The 15,866-nt window shown below is 38.6% G+C and overlaps 1 protein-coding gene across 13 annotated transcripts in view; it reads left to right on the top strand.

Annotated features, from left to right (window-relative positions):
• IKZF1 (IKAROS family zinc finger 1) overlaps positions 1 to 14,532 on the top strand; it is a 69,719-nt gene extending 55,187 nt beyond the window's left edge. For 7 of the 13 annotated variants that reach the window (XM_071804431.1, XM_071804430.1, XM_071804428.1 and 4 more), the window contains 3 exons: positions 1,944 to 2,069; positions 6,612 to 6,746; positions 11,272 to 14,532. In XM_071804431.1, the coding sequence (XP_071660532.1) occupies positions 1,944 to 2,069; positions 6,612 to 6,746; positions 11,272 to 11,978 (968 nt within the window). In that variant the 3' untranslated portion in view covers positions 11,979 to 14,532. The remainder of the gene's footprint in view (positions 1 to 1,943; positions 2,070 to 6,611; positions 6,747 to 11,271) is intronic. The other 6 variants (XM_071804437.1, XM_071804432.1, XM_071804433.1 and 3 more) reach the window with 2 other exon arrangements.
• Positions 14,533 to 15,866: the final 1,334 nt, after the last annotated feature.

The following is a 15,866-nucleotide window of genomic DNA, read 5'->3' as shown; positions in this document are numbered from 1 at the left end:
GACATTGGCGGACACCAAGTCCCACAGGTCTTCTCACCCTGGGAAGAAGAGTCACCCCATGTTGGGGTTAACCAAGATGTGAGCCGGCCATGGTGTTTTAGCAGCAAAGAAATTACTAAACTCATCTCATGCTCATGATCCTTCACCAGAAGAACTCTTTCTTTTTTCCCCGTACTTCTTGGCTGTTTAAAAGTTTCTGTATAAGGATTTCATTTTTCAAGCCTCCTCTAAGTAATCCGTTTTGTGGAACTATGAACATGAATTAAAGCTGATGAATTTTTTTTAGAGTTTGGATGGCATTTATCTGCATATAGAGATCTAAGGTCTAAACACACTAGGTTTTAAATAATGAAATCTCAAAATCCTCCAGTTTGGTAAGTCATTCTCGACTGGAGCGTGAATACCACCTACAGCATTTAGCAGCAGTTATTTGTTGTACCTTGTTATTACAAGTACTTTGAAAGAGAAAGGGTGGGAAGGAGGGAAGGAGGGTGAAAGTGGGGGATAGAAAGATGATAATCTTCCAAAAAAGAGGACTCTGCCACAGTTCTCCAGTTTTTTGTCTGAACAGTAGTATGGAGATCTGAATAAACACTTTTGAATAGCTGTGCTTTTCCATTACCACAAACCTCTCATTGTTTGGCAGAAGCCATAGTCACAGACCTTCTATGAAGCAAAACCAATTTAGCACCTTTTTAAAGTGCCTTTAAAAGCGGAGTGTTGTCTCATCTAGTTTCCCAAGCTAAGCTGGTAAAGTAAATGGTTATTTGGATAGGAGACCTCCAAAACACATTGCTGGAACTGAACACTGGTAACTTGTGAAAGTTGGCTTTGGAACCAAATTCTAGGTAGCAGAAGATCTCAAAGCAAAAATTTTTGTGTTGCAAAAACTAAGGAAATTCTAGCACAGACATTAAATAATAAGATCCATAACGTTGGTCTCAGATGTCCAAAATGAGTCCTGTTTCTGCTTGGTTCTGGCCTGATTCAGGAAAGTACATCTTTAAAAGACTATTTTGCCTCCATCTCCCTTACTGTTACTGATTTTCACGGCTGCACAATTTTAAACATAATTTTATATATACACATGAAATTACAGCTAGGCATTTTTGTCAAACTCTGAGGATTCCATAGATAAAGAGACAATGCATAAACTATAGATTTGGATTAGCTCCTGCAGTTGGCAAATTGACGTCAATACGTTATAAAACAAGTTGGATGTCTGAGTCTGATTTTCACTTGAGAATTTGTAAATAAAATTCAAAAGTTAATCTGTGTAATCATCTAAAATTGTGAAATCACATGCAAAGTGAGTCTTGTCATACTAGGACAGAAAATTCAGGTCCAGAATTCCGTGAAAACATATTGTTACTGTGAAATTCCCGGAACTACATACATCCGGATTGGTGTAATACAGGAAGAATTTTGTCATGCCATTTCTCTTGAATTTCCAGAATCAGAAAACATGTGAAATCTAACACTGTCCTAAAAGGGTTGTACTGGTTCTGGTTACATCAGAACTGACATCCAGCCGTGGGCTTGTGTCTCTACCTACACCACCAGTTCCCCTGCTGGGAGTCTCTGTGGGAGCTCGGCACAAAAGCGACTACGCCCAGACCTTTGAAGGTGTCTCAGTTTCTGACTTGCGTAGACGCTGTTTTTGAGGATTTAATGTCACGGTCCTTATCTGATGTGAATCATCTGAAATCAGCTTGCAGCACCCACAGAATTGGCCTGTTGATGTAAAGGCATACAGTTTTCCATTAGTTTGTTTTTGGTTTGGGGGGGGTTGTTTGTTTGTTTTTAAATTAACAAGATCTTTATTTGGTTCACCGTAGCATGGGTCTATTTTTGGCGTGAGCTTTTTTCCTGCTGTTCTTATCATTGTTAATACACTGTTGTGTACCTCATCTGAATCTCTCAATGAACTGTGTTTTCTCCAGTTGGCAAACCCCATAAATGTGGATATTGTGGTCGCAGCTATAAGCAGCGCAGCTCTTTGGAAGAACATAAGGAACGCTGTCATAACTACCTGCAAACTATGAATATCTCAAGCAGCCTTTATTCAGGTAATAAACGTGTCCATTTGGGGATTTACATTGTCCTGTCATGTATGCAGAAAAAGGAGTGCAAAAGGAACAGTAATACCATCTGTGCATCTTTTGCATTGTGGAGGCACACTTCTCAGCCCCCCACCATGTGTATGATATTTCATCTGGATTTATTCTATATTTGATAAATATTTGGCTGTTGTCTTATTTTGTTTAGCTCAAACAAAAAGCCAAAGTAAAACTCAGGCACATAGCAAAACACTTGCAAGACCTGAAAGATTTCAGTTCACCATCTCAAGACAGTGTGGCTACATCATCTCACCACCTTTCCCTTTTGTCTGGAGTCCTGTATCACAATACTCTTGTGGATGTATTCTTAATAAAGACTTAATACCAGTGTTCTAGGTAGGGCTGCAGAACCTTCTGCATTGCACATCTTCTGCCCTTCCCAGGTACAGATTAAGGGGCTTAATTGACCACTGGGACCAACTTCTCTAACAAGGATGAGCCATCTGGTTTTGATCTCCCTTTTTACAAGCAAGAGGACATGAAGCCAGAAGCATTTAATTTAGCCAGTTTGACTGGGACAGACCAGCAAGACTAATAATTTGTTGACAGCATTCTACCCAGCCTCCTCTTTAAAAGAAAGCTGGGAGAGGTGAGCAGCTGTTGTGCTTCTCTGAGAGACGAGACCAATCTTATGATGAAGGTAAAGTCCATTTCTCAGAGAATACAAAATCTAAAACTATGCCCAGAAATAGAGCAAGCAGATATTGGGGTTTGGATTTTACTTAACAAAGATCCTAAATATCTCTATGGGATTGATCACAGCAAATAGCCATACAAAATCCCCTTTCATATGGAGTTTTAGATAGACAATATAAGATGCAGCTTCTGTGGTAGAGTTTAAACCCGTCCAGTAAGTTACATTTATTGCGTACTTTTTGATCCTGTCAGTATATGTTATTTGGTTTGTCAAATTACAAAAATGGAAGGTTGTCTCTGACCTATTTGCAGTGATGCCTCATTCAATATTTTGTATCTGGACAGAACCTGAACCTGGTTTTACGTGCTATTAAATAATGTAAAGTATATACACATAATGATAGCAGCTGAGGAGCTTCTGGCAGACAACATGTTAGAGTAGCGCCCCTTCTAATTTTATTGAGGAGCTGGAGAATGTATAAATAGAAAAGCTCAATGTAATATACAGTAAGCAGCAATACTTATTCCTCAAAGAGGTGACAGGATTTAGAAGCAAATATTCTGTCTTGGGATTTGAATTTTCAGTGTGTGGCACATGGACTTGAATGGCTACAAGCAGAACATGAAAATCTGTGTGAATGAGTACCTGAACTACTACTGAAGTCTTAGTAAGCAAAAATGTCCAGATGAAACCAGTGTAAGGAATCATAAACTTTGATAAGAAACAATACAATTATAGAGATGGACATGTGTTTACAGCAAATCATGACAGGAGAGTTTACACCAGCTTGGGACTGAGTATCTAATATCTCAGTGGGATGAAAACTTGAGGAATTCATGCATGCTTGGATGAATAACTTCTTCCTTGCATATACAGAAAGTCTCATATAAATCTGTATTTGATATAATAGGAGTACTTTTGCAAACGAGAAAAAAAATGAAAGGAGTAACTTCTGGGTTTAGACGTTGTATCCTGGGAAAAAAAAATCACTCTTAAAGTATAAGAAAAAAAAAAAAGTAGTACTCTGTTAATAAATAAATTCCTTACATTTCTAAAAATAAAGCTTTCCTGCATTTTCCTAGTATTTCACATTCTAAAAATCTCTTCTACTTCATTGCAGATATACAATTTTGCCATGTTTACATTCTTTATTTCCCTTTCAAACTTAAAGATAAAAACATATAATGAAACAGTTGAGAATGAGTGAGTGTCCTCAGATTTTTTAATGCATTCTACATTATACCTAGAAAAGCAAGTAGTTACACTACCACTGTTCTTGTAACATTTCAAGATGTGATATGGAGCTATTAGAGTCATAGTTCAGGCCCTTTATTTTTCCCCAAACTCAAAAAATTTGGTACAAAAATCTGCTACGGCATCTAATTTGACATTCTGCTACAGTGGGATTGTGTTTTACAGCACTTTAAAATACTTTGTTTTTAAAACATAGAAAAAATGTCAGTTGAAAGGGCCTAAAATGGTAAAAGCGATCCATCAGCTTGTAATTCTAACAAATATAATTGGGAAAGAACTTAAGTAGGGGAAAGATCCAGCAAAAAGGAGTAAGAAGGGGAAAAAGAGATTGTATTTATATTTTACCTTTTATTTGATCTCTTTAAGAGAATGAGATTCAGCATGAAATTAGGAACCTGCTGAATTTTAAGGCAAAGTTCTTATTTTAGAGCACTAGAATCTCACTGTCCATGTGAAGTTCTTCTCTCAGAGATATTAATTGGAGTTTTGCATTCAAGTTGGGTGGAAGTGTGCTGAAGTCCTACCAGGCCTGTATAAAATAGAACCAGAAATAGTTGGTCAAGTTTTAAAATACATCACTTGTGGATTTACATATGGAAAGATACTTTTTTTGTTGTTGTTTCAGAGACACCAAATTACAGAAAATTAGTGAATTAAGTTGTTGGCAAATTTCAGGGGGTGTCAGTTGAAAAGGCTGGAAATTAGTATGTAATTAAATTTGGCCAGATCTGTGGGTTATTTTGGTTTTTGTGTGTGTGGTATTGTTGTTGTTGGGGTTTACTTGGTTGGATTGATTTTGTTTTGCTTGTGTTTTTGTTTGTTTGTTTAGTGGGTTGGGTTTTTTTAGTGGCAGTTTTAAAAGTTGCAACATTAAAAGTCTGAAAATTGAATACATAACTTACCCTCTCTTGAATCAATTAGAAATTGAATGTTGTTATATCCTAAACAGATACTTTGTGATCATTTCAACTTTTAAACAAAAATTCAATTTTTTGTTTCCTTGTTGAATGGGCTGCTTTAAAACATTCTCTGTAAGTCTCTTCGTGAAGTGGTATCTGGAAGCCTTGGTCAGCACAAGGTGCTTGCTCATGTGTGCTTGTTTGATGATGGCTAGATACCATCAATGCCCTTTACTATCCTGCATCCTCATGAACAAATTCTTGCATTGGTCACAGTCTTAAGTGTCTTATGGGGCTGGGACATAATTCCATGACACTCCCTGTCACTGTTACCACCACTGTCACCATCACTGAGTATGTGCTGCTGCAGTAGTGACCTAAGAAACAGTTGTCTACTCTTCTGCTTCGTACTGTGGGGTGTTGCTGTCTCGGACATTTCACCTGCTCTTTCCAGTTATCCACCAAATCCTGATTTCACATCTTTCAGGAACAATGAGACTTTCACAAACATCCTTTCGTGGCATTAGCATATTGCCAAAATAACATTGCATACAAATGGTGTGTTCTCAAGAATTGAGAAACACCCAGGTACCAGAGTAATGGGTTCCATGAACCAGTAAATCCAGTGATTGAAGAAATTCTCAGCAGGCACAGAAGGTAAAAAGTAGCAGAGTGGTGCACCTATTTGATATAGCTTGCAGAATCGAAGTCTAAAAAAAAATATCTTTTTGTTTTTCTCACAAGTTCAGGAAAAATATCCACATCCTAGTAGGAGGTAAAAGTAAAATTAACCCCTTTCTCTCTTGCCTCTGATGTCTCTTGGAAAAAAAACCAAAACCAAACAAAATACAGTTGTGCTGTGATCTCACTGTATATCACCTTTCCTTTAGATGCTGGAATTCAGAAACACCTTTCCATACATATTTCATAGTCATTGTTTTGACAGTGCATTTTCATACACCTCTTCTGTTTCTGCAGGAAAGTACTGAAGTGAAATATAGTGAAAGTGGAATAGTCTCCCTTTCCTAGACCCTCACAGCTAAACTCCTTTCTAATTCTGCAGTGTCTCAGCAGCAGCTGAGGTTGAGAAACATGTTTGAGCGCTGGAAATCAGTGTTCCACTATAGACATGACTTTACCAACTTAGGTTAAATTGCCATTTAAAGTCTAAAATTGCATCAAGGAAGTTTAGCGATATTAGGGGAAAAGGGCTGGTGTAGCTTGCAAACACATCTTCCACTGCTGGAGTGGAGAAGTTTGTCCATTTTTCCTGCTAAAGAAGCAGTGATCATACAGGCAGTTCCCCTGAGAGAGGTGCAGAGGGATGGGTGGGGGTGACAGTGGGAGGGTGAAAAGATAAACTGCTTCATGTCCAGTATAAGGTTAGGATGCAATTCATTCACAGAAATGAGAGTGGCTGTAGAAAGGTGGAGTGATTACATTACATACAGGCAGATGCCTTGCAGTTGCAATCTCATTTTTGTACCCTAAATGAGGGAAACATGAACATGTGCATAAATTAATCAGCATGAGGGACATTGTTACCAAGAGTCAGAATCATCCTGTGTCTGCAGCGGTGAGCTCCTCCTTCCAGCTGGTTGGGAGCTAAAAGACATTAGCTGTGAAGCAACAACCTGAAGACAATAGTTCCATTAAAATGGAACAAACATGCCTAACCCTTCTGATGTCATTTGATTTCAGCCATAAAAGAGGAAACTAACCAGAGTGAAATGGCTGAAGACCTGTGCAAGATAGGGTCAGAAAGATCCCTCGTGCTGGATAGACTAGCAAGTAACGTCGCCAAACGTAAGAGCTCTATGCCTCAGAAATTTGTTGGTAAGAGTTAAACGTTTGCTGTCTCGTAAAAAATAAATGAAAACAAACCCCAAAATCCATCTCATGGGGTTTTTACTTTTGCTTTATGATTTTACTTGTTTTTCTAAATTAGCAATGTCTCTATAGAAGCAGATAGAGCTATGTGCTGGCAGGAAAAAACAAACAAACAAAAAAACCCCATCAAACTTCTCCAGCATACATTTCTGAATGATTAATTTTCCACATCTGGAAACTAATTTTAAGGTTTTTTCCTGTCTTTTCTAATTCTTATGAACCAGATCATTACGAGATCTGGACAGGCTCTTGAAGTTGCCTTAAGAACCTGAAGATAGAAATAGAATTTTCCTATTGGGAAAGCATTTGACCACACTTTCAGGGTTATTTTATTAACTTCTTGGATGACATCCAGATCTGGGTATATTGGTGTTTGTGAAAGCATTTGTGAAGACTTGAGCATAGGCTGGATAATATTCTTCACACCTTCATAAATTCTGTATACATTTACAGCCCAAAATGATAATGGAAATAAACAAACCTAGGTCTGAGAATAGTACGTAAAATAAAAGATCTTTGAATAGATTCTATATATGATAGAAAACCTTCATGTCCATTTGCACCTAGTAGTTTTTACCTTAGCAATGAAAACATAGATGCATAAAAATGGAGGCTATACCTACAATTGCTTTCTTTGGTAAGCCTGTATGAAGTAGTGGTTACATCAGTTTTGGAACAGTGATAGCCACAGACAATGTTTTGTCAGCTGTATAGAGTTGGTCTTCAATTAATAAAAATATGGGAATCAGAGGGCAGAATATCCTCAGAAGTAGTTAGGTTCTTTTATAATTCTCTGCACATTCCTGTATAAAATTATTCCATAGGAGACAATCAAAGAACACCAAAGTCTTTGGAAAAAAAAAAAAAAACAAACATACATTAGAAGGTCTTCAGTCAAAAGTCAAGGCAAAAAAGGCCAGTTTATGGGACAGAAATGCCGAATATATTTTCTTTAATGAAGACAGAAGGATGAAAGCAAAGCTAGTATTTTATACAAGGAAAAGGGAATCTCAGCTACGTCAGGAGGTGCAACAAGGTTTGAAATGGAAGTCCAAGATTGTCTTCAAGTCCAAAGGCAACAATTTCAGGAGGTATTCAAGGATAAGAAATGCTTATTTTTGAAGGATGAAACTTTTAGTAGAGATAGTTACCAAAAATATATCAACTCTATGAGGCAAACCTGATTCATTTAGACACTCTAGTAACTGATTGCAATAGGCAAAATACTAATTCTATGAAAGCTTCAGGAAGACCAGAATTGTTAAAATGTAAAATGTACTAGCAAGTATCCTATATGTGATGTATCTGTGGGTGTGGTCTATATTTTTCATTCTCATTTTCTCTCTTTCTCCCTGAGAAACAGTACAGGCAGACAGTTTAAATAGGACTTTTAGGAGGGCAGTGTTTCCTGTCAGTTATTCAGGGTGCGGTGTAGGACGACAACCTACTGACAGCAGATATTTAGGGAAATTTGCTAACCTTCAAAAGGATGAACTTTTCTGACAAGAAAATGCCCCCAAATCCTTTCCTTTCCAATCCTCACCTGCTGCTTCATGTAATAGGTACATTCCTGAGTAACGCAAGGTTGGGCCAGCTGGTCAGGAGAGTTTTTGAGCAATAAAACATGTTTATTGCTCTGGTAGATTACTGTGTCATCCCAATCCCTGTGCTGAATTCCAGGGAGAAGGAGCAAATGGCATCCTTTGCATAAAGGAATGACTGCTTCTTCACTCATTTTTCTCAAGGTTAAATTCATTACCTTTCAAAAATGAGATTGTTCACCAAATAAAGCCAGTTGTCTGTAAAAATCTCTCTGTATTTCATACTAGAATAGCTAGCAAACTACAATAGAGAGCAAAACTGGGCCATCCAAACTAGAGAGTGAAGACTGCAGGTGATGTTGACACATTTATCATGTTAAAAACATAGGCAGAAAAGAAGAAAAAGAGGGAGAGGGAGAGGGAGAGGGAGAGGGAGAGGGAGAGGGAGAGGGAGAGGGAGAGGGAGAGGGAGAGGGAGAGGGAGAGGGAGAGGAGAGGAGAGGAGAGGAGAGGAGAGGAGAGGAGAGGAGAGGAGAGGAGAGGAGAGGAGAGGAGAGGAGAGGAGAGGAGAGGAGAGGAGAGGAGAGGAGAGGAGGAAAAAGAAAATAAAGAAGGGAAGGGAAGGGAAGGGAAGGGAAGGGAAGGGAAGGGAAGGGAAGGGAAGGGAAGGGAAGGGAAGGGAAGGGAAGGGAAGGGAAGGGAAGGGAAGGGAAGGGAAGGGAAGGGAAGGGAAGGGAAGGAAAAAGAAAGAAAAGTGTCCATATGCACTGAGTGTATTTTTACTATTTAGGTATCTGCTGCAGAATCTTGAGCAGTTCAAACCTTGAAGTGCATCAAACCATTGGCAGTTTAATTTACTTATGCTCTAATAACCACAGAAATGAGCTATTATTTTTAATGAGTGCAAGTATTATCTGCATTGCCCAGATATAGAAATGATACCTGCCTACCTCAAGTTTGTGTCTGTTTCAGACATTCTGCTTGGAAACAAATTTTTCTTATGAGCACTTGATCCTCTCAGTCCCACTGCCAACTAGTTATGCTACATAAAGCAAATACTACCCAAGAAACAGCTATGAAAATAATGCCTTCTGGTTGCCCAAAATTTTGTGTATAATGAAGACTGGTCCCACTTTTCAGTGGTATGCAGTGCTTATGGAATACAAATTATTTTGGCCTAATTTTTTCTCCCTTGAGTCAAGGGATATTCATATTAGGAGAGTTTTTCTGTATTTAATTCAAAAATCTTTCAAAACACCTATTTTGAATCTTAAGACTGAAATTTTGCTTGAAAACTACAGCATTAGAAAAGGCAAATCCGGAAGAAAAAAGAATGCACCCCAGTAGAGGGGTGCTCAAATTGTCAGAATAATAGGGAAAGGAAACAAGAGGAAGCAGAAGCTTGTGCAGCACAGCTGGAAGGTGTCTGTACCCTACATCCACTATAGGAACTTACGCAATGCTCAGAATGTTTCTTTCTCTGCTTACAGAGCATGGACAAACTAGTATGAAACCAGATCTTGTGGGAAATGTAGACAGCAGGACTTTCTACACTTCAGCCCCATCATTGCAATAATGTCATACTAGAAGTTTTCTGTGCTCTTCACTGACTTTGAATAGTTGATTTGAGTAGAAACTGGGTGGGAAGTTGTTGATCAATTAATTTGCAGATCTTCTGGTAAATTTTTCATGCTCCTGTTAGTAGTTCTTTTAGACAAAGTAGGACTTTCCAAGGACTACCAGCAAATGTCATGTTGATTAGGAAATAGTGACAGCACCTCATAGAGATGTTTGTGGCTTTCAACAAATTTCCCAAGATCTACAGAGCTAGAAAATCCATCCGGACCATAAACAATGTGTAACTGATAGTCCCTAGGAACTTATGGGGATTTTTTACCACTTTGCATTTGCACAAAATTAAATAGGGGCCTGATAATAACTTCAATAGTTTACCTTGTTTGAGAAGACTGTTCAGGTTCATAAAATCAGCATCTGTGCATCTAAATAGCTTCTCTCACTCCTAATTTTTACCTTCTATGTTTTGCTTAGTCTTATCTATCCATGAATTTTGAGAAATTGTAGTGAAACTCAGCATTCAGTAAGAGGGTATCTAGCTAGAGATACATTAATGTAGTCTTGACTTTTGGCATCCCAAATCAAAGTTACAAGTAACAAGTAATGTTGCTATATAAAGGCCCTACCTCCTAGGAAAAACATATTCCAACTACAAATGCACTTTAATTTTTTCCATGGTTCTTGGCTGCTCCGGTGGTTAATAACTTTTTGGCACAAACTTCTGGTAATGTGTGTAACACAGCTTATTTAAAAAACAAGGTGTGTGTGGGAGGTGTCAATATGAAAAGTTAAGTTTTTGTTGATTTTTCCCCAAAACTACATTGGGCCACATTGCCAATGTGGGTTATTTATAAGAAACTGAAGGTCTAAAACTAAAGCATACAATTTCCGGTCTAAAATTGTAATATTTTAGGGATAAATATTTATAACATGCTTCACGCTCTGAAGCATGAAGGCCAGGTTCACTGCAGTTGTGCTGGTGCACTGTCTTCATGAACCACAAAGGCAGCCTCAGCTCCATGCAGGAGGCAGATGAGGGAGTCCAGTCAGAAGGCAGAGAGGATGAAGCACTTGATGCCGTGAGTCCCCATATAATTATTTCCAGAACGTGTTTGCATCTAGTTGCTTTCCCAAAGACCTCAAAGTACTTTGCAGGTTAAAACAAAACAAAACAAACACCAACCAACAATTTTTCTGAATGGCTATATTGAAGAACTATGAATACCTGAGGTGAATTTCAGAGGTGGATTTGATGAACTCTTTTCTTCCATATTGCTGTTTTAATAATCTATGATATTCCGTTCTTTAATTATGTAGAAATCAACCCTCTAACTCCTGACTGTTCTTCACTGTAGGTGAAAAATGTCTGCCTGATCTTCCATATGATGCCACCACCAACTATGAGAAGGAGAATGAGATAATGCAGACGCACGTTATAGACCAGGCCATTAACAACGCCATCAGTTACCTGGGGGCAGAGTCTTTGCGTCCCCTTGTCCAGACACCACCAGGTGGTTCTGAGGTTGTGCCTGTCATCAGCTCCATGTATCAGCTCCACAAACCCCTCGGGGACAATCAGGCTCGCTCCAACCACACAGCTCAGGACAGCGCAGTGGAAAACTTGTTGCTGCTTTCCAAAGCCAAATCTGTCTCTTCCGAAAGAGATGCCTCACCCAGCAACAGCTGTCAAGACTCAACAGATACAGAGAGCAATAACGAGGAACGTAGTGGTTTAATTTACCTGACAAACCACATAGGTCCCCACGCAAGAAATGGCATCTCTATAAAAGAAGAAAACAGGCAGTACGATGTCTTGAGGGCGGGTACTGACAATTCCCAGGATGCTTTCAAAGTGATCAGCAGCAATGGGGAGCAAGTGAAAGTTTACAAGTGCGAACACTGTCGAGTCCTTTTCTTGGATCACGTGATGTATACGATCCATATGGGCTGCCACGGGTTCCGTGATCCTTTCGAATGCAACATGTGTGGCTACCATAGCCAGGACAGGTACGAATTCTCTTCCCACATAACTCGAGGGGAGCACCGTTTCCACATGAGTTAAAACTCCTCCGGCACAGATCTGGCCTCAACAGCTGTGTTACTGGAGCTGCACGAGCCACGACAGCAACAAAGCACAAGTCAGCTGGACAGTGAAAGCAACAAGAGAATCAGAAGTTCAGCTATCTTCTCCCACAAGAAAAGATTTTTCCTTTTGGTAGCATGCATTGTAACTCAGTTTTCTAAAATAAGTACTGAAGTTTTTATTGAAAATGTTTGATCACCAAAAACCTTTAGTAATGTAAGTAGGAGTTTTTGTAGTCACGTAACTGAAAGCCCTTCCCTTCACTGATGCTTCTTGCAAACCTCCCTTGCCAAAACTGTTAACCATGCGCAGGATGTACCACGCAAAGGAGGACATGACAGGCAGGAGTGGCCAAGCTTCCTTTCTTAACACCCTGAGCATAGGCCTCTTACACCAGATGTATGTTTTTTGGCTTCCTGATATTATTTGACCCTTTTGGGAAGATTAACCTCAATTAAAGATGGAAGGCCCCATCCCAGATGACTTTGCAGACAGCTGGAGTGGGACAGGATCCCCAGTCAGAAGGTCCTGAGTTGCTTTGGTGGTAAAAAGTACAATGTTTCCACCTGCAAGGGTGCTGCTGGTGTTGACATCACAGCATGCCTTGTTTGTGTAACCACGCAGGCGAGCAGGCATGTGAAAGAGATAAAAACCACCCTTGTAATATACTCTGTGAAGTATGAATTGCATTTAATGTATAGAAAAAGGGTATTGTTGGCTTTTCTTTAAATAAGTGTTTTCTCTCCCTATCCAATAAACCCCCACTTTTCATTAAGAAATCCCTCCTCTCTCTGCATAAACAAGTTATGATGTATTTAATTTTTTCTTTCTTTTTAAAATTTTAGTTATATAGAAAAGTATGATGTACAGTCGAGATAAGCACTAGCTAGAAATACATGTGGGGAATGTCTCCTTATGCACATTTTTCATCTTTTTAAACTGCCTGGAAAACATCCAAATGTCCCTCTCTTGCATATGCAAACAATCCCATTGTACTTTCACAGAAGATGTCGTCTTGTAGATTTTGTGGCTCTACTCTTAAGTGTTGCACTTTTAATTATGTTTAAAGCACTGAGCTGAATTAAACCAGCCCATCAAAATTCACAGCCTTCTCCCTTTTTACTGGCACTTGCTGTTTAATGCAGCACCAAGCCCCTCAAAGGTGCTGAGAACCCCGGCTTCCTATTCAACAAATAATTTCACCATGTGCTTTAAGTTACTTTTACTTCAGTGGAACTAATGTTAAATTTTTAAAAAATCGTATTTTGCTGAATAGAGACCACAGACTGCAGCACTTTGCAAAGTGCAGTAAAATCCACCAAGACCTTACTCCATGGCAGGTTCTGCTGCAGATACTGTAACTTCAGTTAGAATAAAAACTTCTATGATTAATTGATTTTAACCCTAAACACAGCTGATATTGGTTTTTTTAATCTTCTTCTTAACTTCCTCTTCCAAATAGTTCATTCTTCTCCCTGAACTCCCTGATGCTTTAAGATTGGGCGAAAAATACATTTTTGCAGCTGCATAAAAATCTGTCATCGGTGCTGCAATACTTCCTGGGCAACATTCGTAAAAATAAGCCATCTTATTAACTTAATATATAAATACTTCCACTCTGTGTAATTAGTGGATATTCTCCAACAAACATAGTCATATAACAAACGCTAGCAGCCTTGTCACACACTTACATGTTTTCCATTCACAAGTGTATGCAAGCACATATATTTATTATATGAGAGATTTGATGGAACTGTGAACACTTATACCTAGGCCAATTTGGCCTGATATGTGTAGCTATATTTGATATACATTTCCTATATATACATACTATTACAGGCATGCAGAGTTCCTTGTTCTGCTTTCACTTTTGCAGGTGTAAGTCAAGAGCAACACCACCGAAGTTACAGGAAAGATACTGACGAGATAATGAATTACAAATGTATGCTTTTACAATCTCATGTCTTAGCTTTTCATGCCAACTGTAAGAAAGACACTCAATTCATATGACACATGGTCATAGAGGTGTCTTTACACTGAAAGTACATGCCTAAGTAGTAGCTTTGTCCCCAGATGTGAATGCTATGTATGAACATCCATGGACCGCTGCACATACACAACAGTGAAAACAAATTACAAGTACATGTTAGGTGGGCTACTACATACAGAATGGCCAACAACCCTAAAAAAAAATGAGCAGTGTAAGCTAGAGGCCCAAAGGTGATCCCCTCTATTCCCACATTATAGCTCAGTTGCCTCAAAAGACATATTGCTCGTTACCTTCCAGCCCAATACACTGTGCAGACGGTGACCACAAGGAATCGTTGGCCACTTTCATGACCCAGAGAAAATTGTGTCATCAATGGCTGCTACACATTCAGCTTCAAGGCAGGCTGTACCCAGCAATGAGGCACTGACAAATACTTTGTATAGAAATGACCTGAAGAGGACCTTCAAGGGGGTACCTTAGGGTGATGAGTTTACTTCATTACTTTCTTTTCAAATAAAGTTGAAATGTGTTCATTTTTTCACAGCTGGTAGGATACCTTCGGTTCTTCTTGCGCCTCTCCACTTTTGACTGATACCAACCAAGAAGGGACAAAGTCATTTCCCAGCTCTGCTGCAACGTCCTGTGTGTAGTCACATGTTAGCTGTACAGAAACATTCTGCTTTTATTGCTCTTGCAGCAATTTCCTACTGAGCTTAGATTTAGGCCACTATATACCCCATGCCGTAATTTTTTTTAACCCTTCATTTTAAGACATCCCAAGCTATAAAGAGGAGGGAGACAGGAGCTTACTCAGGTGCTTTTGTTGCTTTGCTTTTACTAAAATCCAACACAAATAAAGCCACGTTCATTAACCGTGTAAATAAGCACAGCTCCAGAGGAGTTTAAGACTGCCTTGAACTTAGTTTTTAAATGTGATTTCAGATTATTGGGTAGGTTCACTGCCTTTGCAGCACTGCTGTGCACACATGCACATGTATGAGTTTCCGTGTCGCTTTTCTTGTCGACATGCACATGCTCGATCTGTAGGTTTGCGTATCATTAATATTTTATATACATATGTATGTGTATATATATCAAAAATGGTTCACATGACATGATGATGCACTGTCAGTCACAGTAGGTTTGTTTCCTGGGTCTGGAGTTTTCTTATTTATACTATAACAGAATATGTTGATGTTGTATATTGAACAGTACAGTAGTAAAAGTAAGTATAGTAAGACACAGTGTATCAGAGGGCATAGTGTAAAGGCAGGAGCAAACAGCATCCTCTGTTCATGAAGGGGCTTTTTTAGGTTTGCCTTTTTTAGGTGTTTTTTTATTTTCTGTACAAAATCAATTTGTTCAGAAACAAGTGTTTCGATAATTTTATTTATGAACATATGCAAGGATGGCAGGAAAATAGGATGTTGCGTGTCTGTACATTGAAACAAACTGTGCCCTCATAAAACTATAATTTAGTGTAATATCCCTTTTTATCTTTTTTTTTTTTTTTTTGCTATGGTGCAATACCCTGATATGGTTTAGCTGAACCCTAAAACAAGTAAATATGGTGACTTGCTTTAATTTTATATATGTTTTTAAAAAGTAAAAAATAACCGCTTCCCAGCCCTTCCCCAAACACTGCCTTTTCTGATAGACAAGTTGTATTTACACACCTTTTTGTTTTTGCTGTGATTTTATATTGTAACTTCATTTTTCTTTGAGAACATTGTATTTAAAAAAAAAAAAGCAAATTTCATAAAAAATTGGATATGTTATTAAATTATGTCTACAAAGCGAGATGTATCTTTTAAGACAAGAGAACATGGTAAAAAAACCTAAGGCCACGCCCCAGAACATTTTTGCCGCTCTCCGAG

This window comes from Patagioenas fasciata, chromosome 2 (assembly GCF_037038585.1).
Source record: "Patagioenas fasciata isolate bPatFas1 chromosome 2, bPatFas1.hap1, whole genome shotgun sequence".
In the NCBI taxonomy this organism is placed as follows: domain Eukaryota; kingdom Metazoa; phylum Chordata; class Aves; order Columbiformes; family Columbidae; genus Patagioenas; species Patagioenas fasciata.
Note: the sequence above shows the minus strand (reverse complement) of the source record. Positions and strands in the feature narration are given on the sequence as shown.